Genomic DNA, 17,761 nt, shown 5'->3' with positions numbered 1-17,761 from the left:
CACACACACACACATGAAATCACTCACCATTAACCCCACCCCCAACCAACACACACACACACACACACACACACACACACACACACACACACACACACACACACACACACACACACACATAACCGTTTGCATCTAGTATATGGCTTACCCTCTGTCAGCTATCCTTTGAAACCTATTTATACAACCATGAGTAATAACGTTAAACTGATTTGAAACACAAGTGAAAATAGCCCTTAGAAATTCCAGGAAGAGGACCCAGTGCTTGTCTTTTACATAAGTGAGAGGAAACCCAAGAAAAACAGTGATGGCAGCTGATCCATTAAGGACAAAACATGTGATCATGGAGAGTTTTATAGGCATAGCACACCTGGTGGGACTGAGGAAGGGCGTTGATTCTGGAAAAAATAAGACAGATGGATAATAAGACAGCAGGCATTTTGAGAGGGAGCAAGAAAGAGGAAGCCATGCAAGTAGGGAAAGAGGAATGGAAAAGGCAGCAGCTGTTTAGGGAAAGAGGGGCCCCGGGAGAGGGCCAGGATGTGCAAAAGTCAAACCACATAATTTAATTTTGCTCTCATGGTGCATGAGTGGATTGCTGAATTCACGCTCATCTTGTGTGCTTCCCTGAAATCAGAATCAGAAATCAGAAACAACTCGGTTCACCAAGCACACTAGCACACAAGGATTTTTTTTTCTGGATTACAGGTGCTCCCAGTATTTACAGTAAATTCAGCACATAATTATTTTTATGATTATAGGACATTGCAGCAGGTCCTGATGTGCATGGCACATGTCCAGTAAGCACAACATGATCATCAGTGAGCTTGCTGGCATGATGACACACAGGCAGCTGTGTGTGTAAGTGTGTATTGTGTGTAAGTGTGTACTTAAAAGGCTCAGAAGACAAATAAGGCAGAGAAAGAAGAAGGTGAGATGTAGAAACACACTGACTTTGGGTTAATTAACTGTACTAACCCACAATAAAATATTTTTGGCTTATGTGTGTGAGTACATATTTTAATGTGTGTGACAAGAATAAATAAATGAACTTGCCTCTGCTGGCCTTTATCACATGCTGAATGACGAGCTACAACTAAGACCAGCAAGAAACTGTTGTTTTCATGCACCACCCAAAGATTTTGTTTCCAACGACAGCTGCTGTAATGGATTTTGGATCCCTGCAATTTGATATAGGTAAGCACGAAGCTGGAAAAACAGCCCGTTTAGGTCGGATCTGGTGTGGATCTGCAATCAGAGAACAGGAATTTCATCAACTCCAGCATTTAGTGGGTGAGAGAACGCTAGAAAAGATGGCAGTGGTCGTGATCGCTCATGTGGGAGTTGGAGATTCTTATTACGTTCAGCCCATGGAATGTAACTGAACTGCCTTCTTCACCATGTTGCACTTGGCACCCAGCACACACAAGCACACCATATACTACAACCTGCATTGAAACACCTACTGTTCTGGGGATTCAGTGTTCGATTGAAATACCAGATGTTTTCCGATAGGATTACTAAAGAAAGCAACATAACCTTTCTTATGTATTACTGTATGCGTAACTCTGTATGCTTCTTCGCCTCACTTCTGCTCATGTCATCATTAAGTATTAAGTGTTTTTCTTCTTGTTCTGTTCACTGTAAAGTAAAGCTGTCTCATACCCTGGTGTCCCCAGGACAGCTCACCCCCATCTCCTGGTATAAATCCACTCTGATTGGTTATAGAGAACCAAACATATGTTAAACAAGCCAAACCTGCAAGAAATTGTGTGAGGAAAAACAAAGCTATAAATATTGTAAAAATTCCACAGGTCCTTACCAGAGAGTCCTGTATCCAGTAAACTGTTTTTCCTTTCTTTCAACACTTTTTCTCTGCCATTCTCTTGTTGGCAAAGACAAAGTATTTTTTTTTTTGCACTATACAAATGCTTTCTCATTAAGAGAAAGCACTCAAATTAGCTTGATGAACACAGGCTATTTTATTTATTAAAAAACACTTCAATTTCACTCTGTTTCTCTACCTTACACTGTGCTTTTTTCTATAGTCTTAGCAGCTCTATACCTCATGCTGTCAAGCGAGAAAAAGCCTCATACTGTACCTGCTCAAGGAAATGACACAAGGAAACGACACAGTATATTCGTGGACATGATCTGCTGTCACCATGACAAATATAAAAATGCCATAATTATAGATAATATTCCACTAAAATAATAAAACAAATGAACATTAAACAAAAATAAACTTCAGAAAATATCAAGCAAATCAGTTCTTGTCTCTCCAATGACTACAGTCAATGTTTTCATTTTATTTATTTTTTTTAAATATTATTTTTTATCTTTAGGTCAGTATATTATAGTGCATAAAAAAAAGAAAAAAAAGAAAGAAAAAAAAAACACTAAAAAACCACACAACACCCCGATGTGACCGTGCTAACTACTAAGCCAGCCTGCCCTCCTAACTTCTCATCATCAGATTGAGGGAAAATTGAAGGCATACCTACTAGTCCATAATCATGTCAGATTTCTTATTTACAGACTTTTGATTTGCCATTATTTTTCTTACAATAGATGCATGATTGCATCAGACAAACTGCTGGTTTCCAAATGCTCCATTTCTGCAGACCAGCATGTGGACTTCAGGGTTGCAGATATTTTATGATGGAAAGAAAGCATAATTAAACAAACTTTTAATAGCATTCTGCATTAGACCAAGAAATACTACATGGTTGAGGATGTGAGATCATTTGGAATTTGAGTCTTTAAACTCCAGCTACACTGATTTCAAAATAGAATTTATAGAAATGTACTTTTAAATAGCAATTCTATAAACAATGTTCTGTGCAAGGTGTTGGGCAGCTGTCAAGATGCTTCCCCCACCAGCTAAAACACAGCAGAGTGATAAATACGCAGTGTTCATAGCAGCGGTCCAGAGCATATTTTTTCCATATGTGTATACATGTATGCATTTATAATGTTATGTAATATTTTGAGCTGCTTTGTTACGCTTCCTTTAGTTTGATGACTGAATTTCAGCACCATCTATTGGTCATAAATAACCTGTAAAACAACAGGCATAATTTTAATCAAATGACTATTCTTCAAAGCCAAACGAAACAAAACAAAACAAAACGAAACAAACAAAGCATTCAAATGAAAAACTATACACAGTAAGTACTTTTTGAGGTGAGAAGTATTTATTGCACGAACTCTCACTGGCTTATACTTTATCCACACTGCTACATTCATGAAAAACAATAATACAGTTAAGTATGCTATTACTATTACAGATTCCTGATAGGAGCTTTTCTATATTTTCCTGAACATTAACACACAAGAAGTATCAGATATCTGTACCAGATTTCTGTAAAACAGAAAGCAGAGTAGACACGGCCTATTTTTCTACCCACATACAGGAAACATCACTCATCACAATACCTGGGTTTATTTTTCTTTTCTATTTTTTTTATTTTTATTTCTGCTCGTGTAAAGATCCATCGATAGCATTCTTATGGCTTTAGATGCAAACTGCATTTCTTACAGACTAGTTGAAGAGTTGACCGTGTTTAAGGATTGCAGCGTTGTTGGTCCAGACAAACAGCCTTAAAATAAATCACACATCATTTTATGAACACAGTAATCCTCGGTTCCACGTATCTGTAATAAATCTAATAATAAACCTGGGATTGTACAGTTGCCAAAGGAAGATTTAAAAAGGACTGGATAACTATGAAAGGAACATGACAGTAACTTAATATATCCCTGGATATTTATGAACAAATACGATCATTTTCTGTACGGCTAATCAAGATGCGTCCGTTTCCTGCAAACTGCTGATTGAATTACATGTTACAAGTGTTTTAATTGTTGTGCAAATGTACAATACGGAACATCTGTATAAATAGTACAGAGAAATGTGTCCGTGAATCCCAGTTAAAGATGTTTGTAGAAGGTGTGCTGCCATATTTCATGCCTCAGTGTGTTGAATATGTATTGAGGTTCATACTGAGTGTTAGTTAGTTAACAATGTCTAAGTGTTTTGCTAAAAATGCTTACCTTTGACTTGTTCGATCTTATATTTGTGTTCGAATAAAATTAGAAAGTAACAAGTAACTTTGACTTGTTTTGAATTCCTACTTAGAATGTCAGGGGGTTTAAGAAGTGATGTCAAATCAATATGGCTGCTCACAACAACATTATATTGTATCAGCATACACATATTAGCTTGTTGAATATGTAGTTAGCTTGTAACGAGTTAGCTTGTTCGATTGAGGTCAAAATTTGTTTCTTCAAGTAATCACTGGATATTTAAAAAAGAAGAATCTGTAACCGCTAACTGCTCATTTTTAATCACTGACACAGTTTTGTCTATTATAACTTTATCCTATATTTTCCATACAGAGAAATTTAATTAAAAAAAAAAAAGCTATAGCTTAAAGTCTCACACACATCTGAACACATCCACATATCGGCTTCATTCAGTTCCGTATACTGTATATTGATTGAAGACTTCTACCTAAAAGGCATAAAATACAATTATTCATCATTTCTGGCACATTTAAGCTCTAGTTGGTGTGTATAATGAATAAAAAGAGTAAAGTATTCTTTAATACTTAAAGAATAAAACACTTCAGGACCTGCTGCTACACTATAGGAGCAAACTTTACACACTTAAGTTACCTCCCTGAAGTTTCCAATAACAGCACATCCTGAAGTATTTTATTCTTATAGCACAGCACTACTGTCACACTGCCATTTTTTATTAGTTACAAAACAACATCCACATTTGATCTGTTTAGAGTTACGTTTAATATTATGTAACATTAGTTCCTGTGATCATTTCTGTCACCGCAGCTATAACAAGATTCCTTTTCTCACTCTCTTGAAGTTAACAAGAGGTAATCATAATAAGAGCTTGTCATGTTATAAAGAAAACACTTGGATGTAAACCCTCCGTTCTGCGCACTTACATCTGTATAAAATGCAAAGTTACTGATCCTTCCAAAAATGCTCCATAGCTGTCAAAGTAAAAGCAACAGCTACATTTAAGTAAAACGTTTTTAAGAATCCGTTCGCATGGTATGTTCTGCTATAGAAGGTCCTGTGTAAGTATATTATATTATCAAGTATACTATATCAGAACAATTGAATGATTTGGTTTAAAGAAAGTCAATTTATTAGCTATTCAATTGCTGCTACTTAAAAGTATTCAACACTTTCTGACCAATCAGAATTCAACATTCACTAGAACTGTGGTCTGACTGCATTACACAACATAATGTTACATTGTCATTGCTGTCATTGTTGTGTAGATGACTATAGAGGGAGTCTTCTGACCTGAGCTTCAGGTGATGTGGTTGTTCAGATGGGTTTGGAAATATGCAGTCGGCTCCTCTGAACCTCCTGCATTATGGCTTGCACCACCTCAGATGTCGTGCCCTGACCCCCCAGATCAGCTGTTTGTAACTTGCCAAGCAGGAGGGAAACACAATGAGGTAAAAATAAATAAATAAATACATACATACATACATATTTAATGGACAATTGTACAAGACATTATCTAGAGTCTCTTTTAAGAGGCAAGTAATGAGTCATTTTTAATACAGAGAGTGCACACTATAAATAAGGACATTATAAGAACGTACTTCTGGTGTACACTTAAAGCTTGAGAAAATACACAGTACCAACTTATTTAGAAATTTGATCTTTGGAGACACGTATGCCTAAACAACCAGGCTGATGTACTCTCGTAAATATCCTGCTCACCCTTGCTTATACCTCTCACCATCCTGATGCCTGGAAGGTGCTACAGCTGTATCAATGCTTACAACACAGACTGATGAACAGCTTCAACCACAGAACCATCAAGAGTCTGAATCAGCATACACTTCTAGGACAATCAGCCTCCATTCTCATCTATCAACTCTAATACCCTCTCAGTACATATGAGTGCACTGGACACATCTTTAGTGCACACACTCACATCCTTCCATGCTGCTAATGTTTTGGCATGATCTGCTTCCAATATTTAGCACATCTTTGCTGCTAGTTTATCAAATTTTTATACTAGAGATTAAAAGTAATTAAGTAAGTAAGTAAGTAAAGTTTATTTATATAGCACCTTTCACAGATAGAATCACAAAGTGCTTTACAAAATATAACAATAAAACTTAAAAGTACAATAAAACAATCTTACAAAGTAAAAAGAGAAATTTATAGAGATGATAAAACTTCAACTTTAAAATAATAAAACAAACTATAACAGAGATGAAACCATAAAACCCCAATTAGCTAAAAGCTTATCTAAATAAGCTTATCTAAATAAGAGTGTCTTCAGTTGCTTTTTAAAGGAATCAGCAGAATCAGCCACATGCAGAGACAGGGGCAACGCGTTCCACAGTCTGTGGCCACAGACTGAAAAGAAAGATCCCCCCCGAGTTTTAAAATGGGTTTTAGGGACCACAAGCAGATTTTGACCTGATGACCTCAATGCTCTCGAAGAGCCATAAGGGGTCAACAGGTCAAAAATGTACCCAGGAGCATTCCCATGAAGGGCTCTATAAGTGAGGACCAAAATTTTAAAATCAATTCTATATTTGATTGGTAACCAGTGAAGAGAGTATAAAACTGGTGTGATGTGAGATCTTCTGCTGGTTCCAGTTAAAAGCCTCGCTGCTGAATTCTGAACAATCTAAAGACGATTTAAAACTTGTTTGCTAAGACAAGTAAAAAGTGAATTACAATAGTCCAAACGCGAAGAGATTAAAGCATGTATAATCATCTCTAGATCTGCATTGGACAACATTTTCCTCATTTTAGAAACATTCCTGTCCTGAATGTTGATCTAAAGACATGGATTTATCAAATACAACACCGAGGTTCCTGAAGCTTGACTGAACAGAAGAGCCCAAAGAACCAAGATGTTGCCTGATCTGTGGAATTTTCTTATCTGGGGCAATGATCAAAGTTTCTGTCTTTTTCGGATTTAGTTGAAGGTAGTTACTGCCCAATCACTCCTTAATACAAGACAGACACTCCAACAGGCTAGACAGCAAGTGAAACTCAGACTCCCTGAAAGAACAGTATAACTGAATATCATCAGGACACATGCTTAAAACACTGAATTTTTTGAGCAAGAGGTGTCATATACAGTAAAAACAGCAAAGGACCTAATACTGATCCCTGTGGTACTCCACATGAGAGAGGCACAGTGTCAGACATGATCTGATTTATCACAACAGAAAAAGTTCTATCAGTAAGATAAGAAGAAAACCACTGAAGTACAGACCCAGATGAACCAATAACATTTTGCAAACAATTTAGCAAAATTTTAAGGTCAAATGTATCAAACGCTGAGGTTAGATCCAGTAGAACCAACACTGTGTACTGGCCCGCATCTGCTGCCATCAAAATGTCACTTGACACTTTAAGAAGAGCTGCCACTTTTTTTGATTAGCTATCACTTTTTCTAAAATTTTGGAGATGAACGGCAATTTAGATATGGGCCGGTAGTTTACAGGGTCAGCAGGATCCAGGTTTGGCTTTTTAAAGTGGGGTTCACTACAGCTTGTTTAAAAAAGGAGGGAACCGTGCCAGTAGAAAGAGTCAAGTTTATCATATTTACCAGACAGGGAGCAAGCGTATCAGTAGCGTTTAACAGTAGAGTCGTTGGGACAATGTCAGCAGGGCTAGAAGAAGGTTTCATCTTTTTTAATAAAACCTTAATGTCCTGTAGACTGACAGGGAAAAAACAGTCCCAAGAGTGGAGAGGAGAACCTCTATTATAGGTGTGCAAGGAAGGAAAAATACTGTCCCTAATGTCCTGCACTTTACTGACAAAGAAATGTAAAAATCTGTTACAGTCAGCTGATGAGTAGACAGATACTTGTGGAGCTGGGGGCGAAACAATATTTTTAATGGTGTCAAACAGGACTTTCGGATTTTTCTTATTTGCAACAATAAGATTTGTGAAATAATCAGATCTGGCCTGTTTAATCAGAACATTAAGAGCTGTGATCAGCTCCTTAAAATTTAATCTGTGTACTTCAAGATTAGAGGTTTTCCATAAACGCTCCACTTCACGACAATTTCTCCTGAGACTAAAGATTCTTTCATTCAGCCAAGGACAGTGTTTTTGTGGGGAAATAAGACTGTGTTGAAGTGGTTCCACATTATTTACAACAGACACACAATGATTATTAAATGACTGAACTAATGACTCAGCATCAGTACACTCATTAAAAGAACTAGGATCAAATAAAAAACAAAACTTATCAACAGCAACTTGAGTTATAAAGATGGATTTGACCTTAGATGGATTTGACTCCAAATAAAAAGAAAGATTAAAGAAAATACAACTGTGATCACTCACTTGAATATCGTTAATAGATATTTGATCTACACACAGGCCCAAACTAAAAACCAAGTCCAATGTATGGCCCTTTGTGTGTGTGGGACCAGAGACATGCTGTGTAAAGTTAAAAGACTCGGTCAAAGATAATAATTCTAATGCGGTGTTACAGGAAGCGTCATCTATGTGAATGTTAAAATCACCAACTATTAATACGGACTCCAATTTAATAATATTAGATAAAAACTCAGCAAACTCATCTAAAAACAGATGGACGTAATCCGACTGGCGCTGCCAGGTCTCGGTCAGGCACATAATGTCTAAACATTCCTTGATAAAAACATCATTCAATATAAACGCTTTATTCGCTATAGAGCGAGCGTTCAGCAAGGCAACCCGAATCCGGTTTACGTTAACACCAGCTAACTGGGGCGTATGGGCAATAGGTTCCGCTCCATTTCTTTCCCCACACAGAGACACGGGGCGCAGGACCCGCTCCCGTAAGCCCGGTATCTGGGCCTGTCGATTTGGAAAAGTTCGGCTGTAGTGTGCATCGTAGAGAGGTGGCGTGACTACGACTACACCTTATCCCGACGCGCTAATTGGAACCTGCCGCAGGCACCGCTCTACCTGTTAGTGTCCGACTTAAGTAAAGTTGGCCCCATATTCCCAGATTTGAGATTCCCGAGTCAATAGCTCCTGAGCTAAAGGGTGTTACTACACGAATAACACCTCTTTTTTATCTTAGTAATGTAGAGAGGCAGCTACAATGCAGCTACGACCTAATCTTCCTCAATATCAGCTTTCCTCCGCGTTGGACAAAATACATAATTCTCTATGTGCGAACACCGAAAAGACAGATTCCAAGGGACCGTCTGCAAAGTGCAAACCCCGAAAAGGGAATACAAAAAACAGTCAATAGCTTTACTGTAATACACTGTACTGTCACCAAACTCATAACACACATCACTGATGTCCTAATACATATACTAAAACACTTATTTTGGGAAAATGACTTTTTGTTTAATTTTTATGATTTTTCATAATTTAAAAAAAATCAATAGCTTTACTGTAATACACTGTACTGTCATCAAACTCAGAACACTTTGCAGACGGTCCCTTGGATTCTGTTTCTCAGTTGTCTGCACATAGAGTCTTGTGTATTTTGTCCACCGCGGAGGAAAGCCGATTTTGAGAAAAATTTGGTTTTAGCTGCCTCTCTACATTACTAAGATAAAAAAAGAGGTGTTATTTGTGTAGTACCCCCTTTAGTTCAGGAGCTATTGACTCGGGAAACTCGAATCTGGGAATATGGGGCCAACTTTACTTAAGTCGAAAACATTGGTTTGTACCAGGTCCAATTTCCATAGTCCTCCATAATAAGGTCTCTGATATGAAACAACATGTGCCGATCATACTTAATAGCAGCCGACACACAATAGTTAGTTGACAGGGCTGATACAGCAACAAATAATACAAGTACAATCACAAATATACGAGAAAACATAAGCAAAAAGGAGCGACAGCAAAGCCGAACACAGGCGCCATCTTGTCTACCTTTTTCCAAAAAAAGACTTGAGTTAAAACAGAACCAGTGTTGGGAGTCCTATGTTCAGCATTAATTTTATTTGTGATGCTACACTCCAAAAGGCTTTAATATATTTGTAGTTTTTTAGAAGTTTAGCTTACCTAGCCTAATTGGTTGTGAATTATTTGCACATGGTTATTTTTCACATCCCTCCAGCTTCCCATCACCTTTAGAACCAGCAACTAAACAAAGAGTCACAATACTCTTCTTACAGAAACCTAAATTATACTGATAGAAAATGTCCAATAAATTGATTTGCATTCCATTTGAAAGAAAGAGTTAACCAGATTCTAGTAGTGTTTTGTACTATTAATGTCATATATGTGCACCACTAATAACACATATCATCACCAATGCATAATACACACACTCACATCCCCTAGTTATTAAACCTAGAATCTTTCTATTTAGTTTACTTCAGTTCTCTTGATTGCTGTAGTGAAGAGTAAGGTGTTTTTTTTTTTAATCAAATTAAGCTGCAGTTTGAACATACTTTTTTATACTTTTACTTTACTATTGCTTAATGTGAATGCCTTACATGAGGCAGTCATCCCAGGGTCATAATTTCTATTCTACATACTTGAATAAGATCGGGCAGTGAATTTAATGAAGTTCAATCATACCTGAGTCTCAGATAAAGTTGTAAGGACTGCTTTGCGAATTATGCTGGCATGATCATGAAGTCTAGAAGAAAAGATATAACACAAATAAATGTTACCAGATTTTGGCACAACAGGACAATTAAACAAATGATGAATGCAGAACATGTCAACAGAGCAGCTTGTAATATTTAGAGCACTCTACTGCCTGAGGGGCAAGCTGCAATTGCAGTGAAAACAGCTGGCTTTTCCCCCACCAATCCTACCCCCTCTGTGCCTAAAGATTTGCCTTCTAAGGGAAAGGTGTTAAGCTGGGTGTTGAGCTAATATCTGGAGAAAAAAGAAATACAATAAAACAAGAAACAAGTTTGAAATTAAGAACTCGACAGATCAGTTGCATGGTGTTATTAAAAGGAGTTTTTCCCTGTGTACCATCAAAATCTAATTATTATTACAGCTCTAGAGATAGTTTTGCTTCATAACAATCTGCATCTTTAAAGTCAGCAGAGGATTCTAAATCTAACTTCTCTTCACACACTTTAAGTGATCCAGCATGAGGCAGCTGGCCAACAGTGTAGCTGTGGGGTTTGCAGTGTTCTTGTTAGCAATGCTTTTCCCAGTGTTCCTTGTGGCCTGCAGCACAAAGCAGAGAAAAAAATATGATAATCCTTCTAAGAACTCTTTTATCAACAGTTAAAATATGACATGCGATTCCTCTCTCTTACTGTTTCAAAAACAGCGTAGTCTTTGCCATAGTTGGCTCCTGGAACTAAACCTGGGCCACCCACCAGTCCAGCACACACGTTGCTCACCACGTTACCATAGAGGTTTGGCATCACCATGACGTCAAACTGTTGGGGCTTGGAGACTAGCTGCATGCACAGAAATAAACAGATACGCAGCATACTGTTATGGCTCACGTGCACCTTTTAGCCACTTTAGCCACCAGCAATATCTGTGTTATGTCTGATTTTCTGCATTAAATCCTTAGAGAAATCAACTCATGGTATATAACAAGCTTAAATTGCCAAATTTGCAGTAAGGTAAGAAAATACCATGTAGAGAAATATTTCACAGATACCTGCATGGTGGTGTTATCCACAATCATGTTGTCAAAAGTAATATCTGGAAATCCAGCTGCTACCTCCTTACAGCACTGCAGGAAGAGACCATCACCCAGCTTCCTGTACAGAGCAAAGCCAAGACAAAATCTTAGCCAGTAAATCATTTCAGTTTTTAAAAATGGCATTGTTTCCGTTTAGTGTCTTGCATAAGTATTCATTCTCTTGACATTTCCAGCATAGTGTTGCACACTGGAATAGACTTAATTGACTTAATATTGACCTAAGTGGGATTTTATCATCAATCTACACAAAAGATCATGAGATATTTAAATGAATAGTGATGTAAGAATATGGTTAATTATTTACAAATAAACAAAATGTGAACGTTGTGATCGCTTGAAGCTCCAAAACTTGTCAAACATACCTAAGCTCTCAAAACAACTCTGGCACAAGGTTCTACTATTCCACAACTTTTTACCTCTCATATGTGTAAATAATTCTGCAAACTACATTTGTTCCTTATAACTTTGTGTAGATTCATGATGTACAATCCCAAATAATAAAGTGACATTTCTATATACAAATACTATTGCCGCATATAATTTAACATTATCTACTGTATGTAATAGATTTTTTGCTTTAAACAGGACATATGGAATATAGAATAACAGTAAACATCGCAGAGTGAAACTGACATGATGTTGGCTTTATGTACAGCAGTGACCCTGCGGCGACCTTTGTCTCTGGCAAGTTTGAAGGCATACTCAGCGATCCGCAGTGAGTTCATCCGTGTGATGATCTTCAGACACTCAACAACCCCTGGAACATTCTGAGGAAATATAAAATTTCAATGCACTACAGATAATTATCACTACATTCTCTATATTCATGCTGTTTTTAGTGAATCTAGCAAATTTATAATTGTTTATTGATTTGATTTTGTCAATTAATTCTTAAGTAAATATAAAGCAATCTGTATGTGTGTTTGTGTACGTGTGCATCACAATAAGAATAAAACTGGCACAAACCTCATGCTCTAAGCTGCTGTACTCTCCTTCTGTATTTTCTCTAATGATGATGATGTCTATGTCCTTGTGCCGGGTTTGGACACCAGGGAGAGTCTGGCAGTGCATCACATTAGCATACAGGTCCAGGGATGTACTGAGGTTTTAAACAAGGGACAGCTGTGTATTTTGCAAATTTTGCATTGCTGTTATGTATTAGATTTGATTTCCTTTATAAAACTCTTTTAGCAATAAATCACTGTCAAGATTCAGCTTTACAGATATCTGGAACTTTTATTTGGCTACAAAATCGTTGAGAAGAATCAGACTCAAAAGGATCACCTTTTCTCTTATAATGCCAAATAGTAATAAATCAATTACAAATGTCTTGAAAGAGTGTTCAGTATTTAGAGGGTACTGAGAATCCTGGTGAAGCAGGCGAAGATATTTATGATTAGAGCAGTAGTTCTACAGAATCCCGATGAGATTATCCGTTTAAGCAAGGATAGACTTAAAGTACATGTGGGACTATCTACAGCAGCAGAAAGTGTGGATTTTAAACTTACTAAAAACATTAAGCTGTTTTTATGAAGGCAAATTAATAATAATACCGAAGCAATTTGTTCCTGGACTTGTGAGAGGGTGGTAGTTTGTGATTGGTCTCTATATTACCTAAAAAAAAAGAATAGCATGAATAACTATAAGACCTAAGAGAATAAATTTTAAAACCTGTCCACCTCCACACCCACATCCTACCCTTCAGTGCAACTCCGTTGCGTCTGATGGCTGTGACAGCATTGTTAATATCATCCTCTGACGCCGCCGTCGAGTCCACTTTCACCACCTCAAAATCCACAGGGACGCAGCAGAACCTGTGAAGATCTAAATCTGTCAAACTATCCAAATCTCCCAAGACCCAGAGTAAAACTTTTTCCAAACCTGAAAAGATCCCGGACGTGGCTCAGAAGTTCAGGTCCGATACCATCTCCAGGGATCAGAGTTACTGTGTGTCGGCCTCCGTACTTTGCGGGAGGGGGCTGGAGTGCAGGAACAAGAGATAGATTCACATGAAATAAATCACCAAATATTACACAAAGTAAAAATGGGCAACTACACCAAAGCAAAGGTCACTAAAGTATGTTTATGGGTAATGCTGTAATGGTGAGCATCCAAATATTCTACTTTCTACTCAATGGGTGGAATGGCAATAAAAAAACACTACACAATCGCACATGTGCCACAGAGATTGAATTGCATTTTATTTCGGTAGAATTTAATTCTTCAGTCTATAGCACATGTTTGCCATCCACAACTATATTTTGAAGGTGCATTTTGTGAAGAAGTTTTCTTTATTTAATCAATATTTAATAACAATAGTGTTTACGCGTAGTGCACCTTTATAATATAGTGGTACAGTGCACTGCATCCACACACAGTACTCACAATAACCTTGCCAGAGATTGATGATCATGAGGACGATGCATAATTAAGGTGAGTAGATAGGTGAGTGAATGTGATGGAGAGAACAAGTTAGTTATATGAAAATTAAAATATCAGTGCCAGTGCTAATATTTGTACAAATAATATCCATCTCTGAGTCGTCATCATGTTAAGTCAATCTACGTTTTATCCAATTTATCACTATAGGAGTAATTAATGACTGTAGCTCATACACTATATGGCCAAAAGTATATGGACACCCATAAGTGAGTCTTTCCCAAACTGCAAAGCTGGAAGCAGAAAGTTGTACATAATGTGTGTTTGCTGTAGTGTTAAGCTTCACTGAAGCTAAACAGCCCAAACTTGTTTCAACATGGCAATGATGATGTGCATAAAACAAGGTCTGTGGTTTGCCAAGTTTAATGTGGACGATCTTGAGCCTCAACCCCATTAAACACCATTGGGATAAACTCCCCTCCTCACTTTACATTGGTGTTTGTCTTCACTAATACTTGTGGGAACGCAGCCAAATGGCCATTTTCCAAAATCTTGTGGAAAACCTCTACAGCAGCAACGAGGACCAAATCCATGTTAGTACCCATGATTTTGGAATGGGAACATATGGGTGTGATGATGGCCATGTAGTGTATACTGCTATGTGAAAATAAAAATCCCACTTTCGACTCTGTCTCTCAATGGATAAGGACAAATTCTGGGTTTTTAACTACTAGTTACTACATTACTACCCCTCTCTGTAATCATATAGTCATAAGGCAAATTTTGATACATATAAACTTTAACTAATGAGACCTAAAAAAATAAGACCTAATACCATCACTGTTATCTATCTGTACACTTTGTATACACAAAAAGCAGATTGTGTTGTGACACTAGCTGGTTTTGTATCATCAGAGTTATTATCATGCTAGCTAACTTTTGAGAGATTATGAATAAAGGTGTTATTAGCAGCTAGAAATTAGTCTTGGATGTTTCCCATGCTCATTGGTTAGAATTAGTATCTAAACTCAATGTGTGATTTGAGGATGACAGTCACACTTCAACTAAATGTAACATTTATGCTTATCTTTACTTAAATTTAAGTGAAAGATTTGACGCTTAACCTACTTTCTTCATGAGCATTTATTTAGATGCATAATACACTCAAGAATTTGGGTACAAAAAACACATTTTAGGTGTTGACTGGTTGGAAGGTAATAGAAAGAAATTATATTATGTAGTTTTGGGGAGAAGATGCTAATTTATTTTCAGGAATAGTGAAATGATCTTCATAGTAACATGTTAGAAGTTGGAGTGATTTTTCAAGATGGAATTTTAAATTCATTTCAAATTAGGTTTAAATTTACATGTACAAGTCCAGTGAGATGATTTTCCTGCTTTCATTTACATAAAAAAACACAACAAAGTTCAACTCCTGAGTTTAGTTACAGGATCTACGGCCCATTGGTTCCCAAAGTGTGGTGTAGAAATCATTGGTGAGGTATTAATGTCAGTGTTCATTTGTTTATGTTATGAATATTACTTCCAAGATGATTTCAAGATTGAAAAGCTGATCTGTGTTAAATATATACTGATATATTTTATATATCAAATTATATATAAAATTCGGATATATTCGATCAAAAAGGATAAAGTGATTAGTGGAGGCAAATTAATGCATGAAAGGGGTCTCTTTCTCTCTTGCTGTAAGAACCTTTAAAGAAGGATATACAGTCAGTGTCAGTGGAGATTCCAGCTTAATGTCTATCATGAACACCTTTGGATTAAAAATCACTGGTCAATCTCATCGCAAATCTTGGCAAAGGATATCAGGAGCTCACTGGTCAAATCTTGAGCACAGGTTACTGTATGCATGGATTTTTGCATCTTATGCTAATCTTATGTGGATTCCGCTGAGCTCTCTATAGCAAAAACCCCCAAATTTGTATATCTAACTTAATAAATAACTATAAACCAGGAAAGGACACAGGAAATGGCTTACAGTGTAGGAGGACTTCTCTCTTCTGCTGCATGTCACTGGTCTTATCACCTGTCATCAGAAACCAGAGTGACAGTTATAGACAAACTGATATTAGTGAAGTTGATAAAACAGCAGCTTCATGTGTTGTCTAACATAGCAGCAGCAGCACTATGTATACAACGCACTACATTAGTCCATAGAATGACAAGATGTAGCAGATAGAATTCACAACTCATACATTTGAATGTGGTTTGACTTCCTTTGAGTCGGTTTGCAGAGAGCAAGTTTAAAGTAGCAGTCAGGTCTCAGACATACGCTTTGGCGTTTAGGAGGAAGTAACAGCTCACAAAAATCTCAATGACCTTGTAGACGTGGTCGTGTTAAGGCACACCGGTGCCGTGAACATGCGGGACAATAACAGCACTAAAAAAACACATGAGGGAACTTAGACACGTTAAACCACGACACTGACGTGCTGAATCATTATAAAAGCCTTACATTGACCGTGTTGCCCTTTAATCCGATCAAGGGCTTCAACACCTTGGACAGCGACAGCACTGACCTAGCAGATGACATCTGGCTTCGAAATATCAGAAGGCAAATAATAAAGTAAACAAACAAATAAAAATCCCGACAAACAGTTCGTCAGCAGTCCAAACAAATCCAATAACGTAAAGCCGTTTCACTATCCGTACAAGGACAATCCTGAAGGATTGTTTGGCTTTAGCAGGACACTGTTCCATCAGCGCCACCTGCTGACATAAACTAGCTACTGACGACACTTTTATGAACCTAAAGGCACCAAGACCACAGACAAGAAAAGTTTGGATTCTAATGCATATATTATGAAATGTATATATTATAATTTTAGGTCATTTAGTTGTCACTTGACTGATATAATACAAAATTGTTCATTAAGTTACATTAACATTCGAAGGAAGAAATGTTGTTGTAACTTTTAAGTTCAGTTAACCCTGAAAAATCCCTAAAATGTATTTTCTTTTATTTTAGGTTTCAAGACCCATCAACCATTCAAAAGAAAGTCCCTTCATCACCAAAACAAATTACATATACTTAATAGCTGGCTATGGGGGAAATGTAATTACATGATTATTATCTGTTAAATTACCTAAAATTAGAAGTTTATATAGTTAATATAGCTCTTTTTATACAGGTAAAGAAGCACTCTGCCTTTTTTTTTTAGGCTTAAAAGTGAATAAAAGATTTTGAAAAAACTTTAATTTTTTTTTATTAGTTATCAGCAAGGTTTATAAAGTTCAACAACTAATCAGATAAATTACATTTAAATAGTTGACTTGTGTAATTCCATAATCCAGACTACATTCCTACATAAAGTATGGTGATTTGTCTGCTAGTATATGAATAATAATAATAAAAATTTATATATATATATATATATATATATATATATATATATATATATATATATATATACACACATACACACACAAACACACCAGTGTGTGTGTGTGTGTGTGTATATATATATATATATATATATATATATATATATATATATATATATATATATATATATATATATACATATATTTATTGCATTGCTACATTATTTAACGATGCTTATACACAGTAGTAGATGTGAATAAGGTTGTGAATAAGGAGACACAGATGTAAAGATGTTGTGGCTTTACACAGCAGTACTAAAGCCTGGGGCTGTGTGTTAATGTCCGGTGTGGACATTACAGTCAGCTCAGGGTTT

At 36.7% G+C, this 17,761-nt stretch overlaps 1 protein-coding gene across 2 annotated transcripts in view; it reads right to left on the bottom strand.

Moving 5' to 3' along the window:
- Nucleotides 1-3,172: 3,172 nt before the first annotated feature.
- Nucleotides 3,173-17,761, bottom strand: part of LOC113641733 (isocitrate dehydrogenase [NAD] subunit gamma, mitochondrial-like) — a 16,010-nt gene continuing 1,421 nt past the window's right edge. Inside the window, exons 1-13 of one of the 2 annotated variants that reach the window (XM_027144671.2) lie at nt 16,519-16,781; nt 16,042-16,089; nt 13,542-13,639; nt 13,359-13,474; nt 13,214-13,274; nt 12,627-12,759; nt 12,294-12,427; nt 11,616-11,718; nt 11,260-11,406; nt 11,073-11,167; nt 10,559-10,619; nt 5,335-5,463; nt 3,173-4,513 (exon numbers count right to left, since the gene is read on the bottom strand). In XM_027144671.2, the coding sequence (XP_027000472.1) occupies nt 5,359-5,463; nt 10,559-10,619; nt 11,073-11,167; nt 11,260-11,406; nt 11,616-11,718; nt 12,294-12,427; nt 12,627-12,759; nt 13,214-13,274; nt 13,359-13,474; nt 13,542-13,639; nt 16,042-16,089; nt 16,519-16,596 (1,179 nt within the window). In that variant the 5' untranslated portion in view covers nt 16,597-16,781 and the 3' untranslated portion in view covers nt 3,173-4,513; nt 5,335-5,358. Of the gene's footprint in view, nt 4,514-5,334; nt 5,464-10,558; nt 10,620-11,072; nt 11,168-11,259; nt 11,407-11,615; nt 11,719-12,293; nt 12,428-12,626; nt 12,760-13,213; nt 13,275-13,358; nt 13,475-13,541; nt 13,640-16,041; nt 16,090-16,518; nt 16,782-17,761 lie in introns of those variants that run through there. The other variant, XM_047807380.1, reaches the window with a different exon arrangement.

The sequence above is a fragment of the Tachysurus fulvidraco genome, chromosome 23, assembly GCF_022655615.1.
Source record: "Tachysurus fulvidraco isolate hzauxx_2018 chromosome 23, HZAU_PFXX_2.0, whole genome shotgun sequence".
In the NCBI taxonomy this organism is placed as follows: Eukaryota; Metazoa; Chordata; class Actinopteri; order Siluriformes; family Bagridae; genus Tachysurus; species Tachysurus fulvidraco.
Note: the sequence above shows the minus strand (reverse complement) of the source record. Positions and strands in the feature narration are given on the sequence as shown.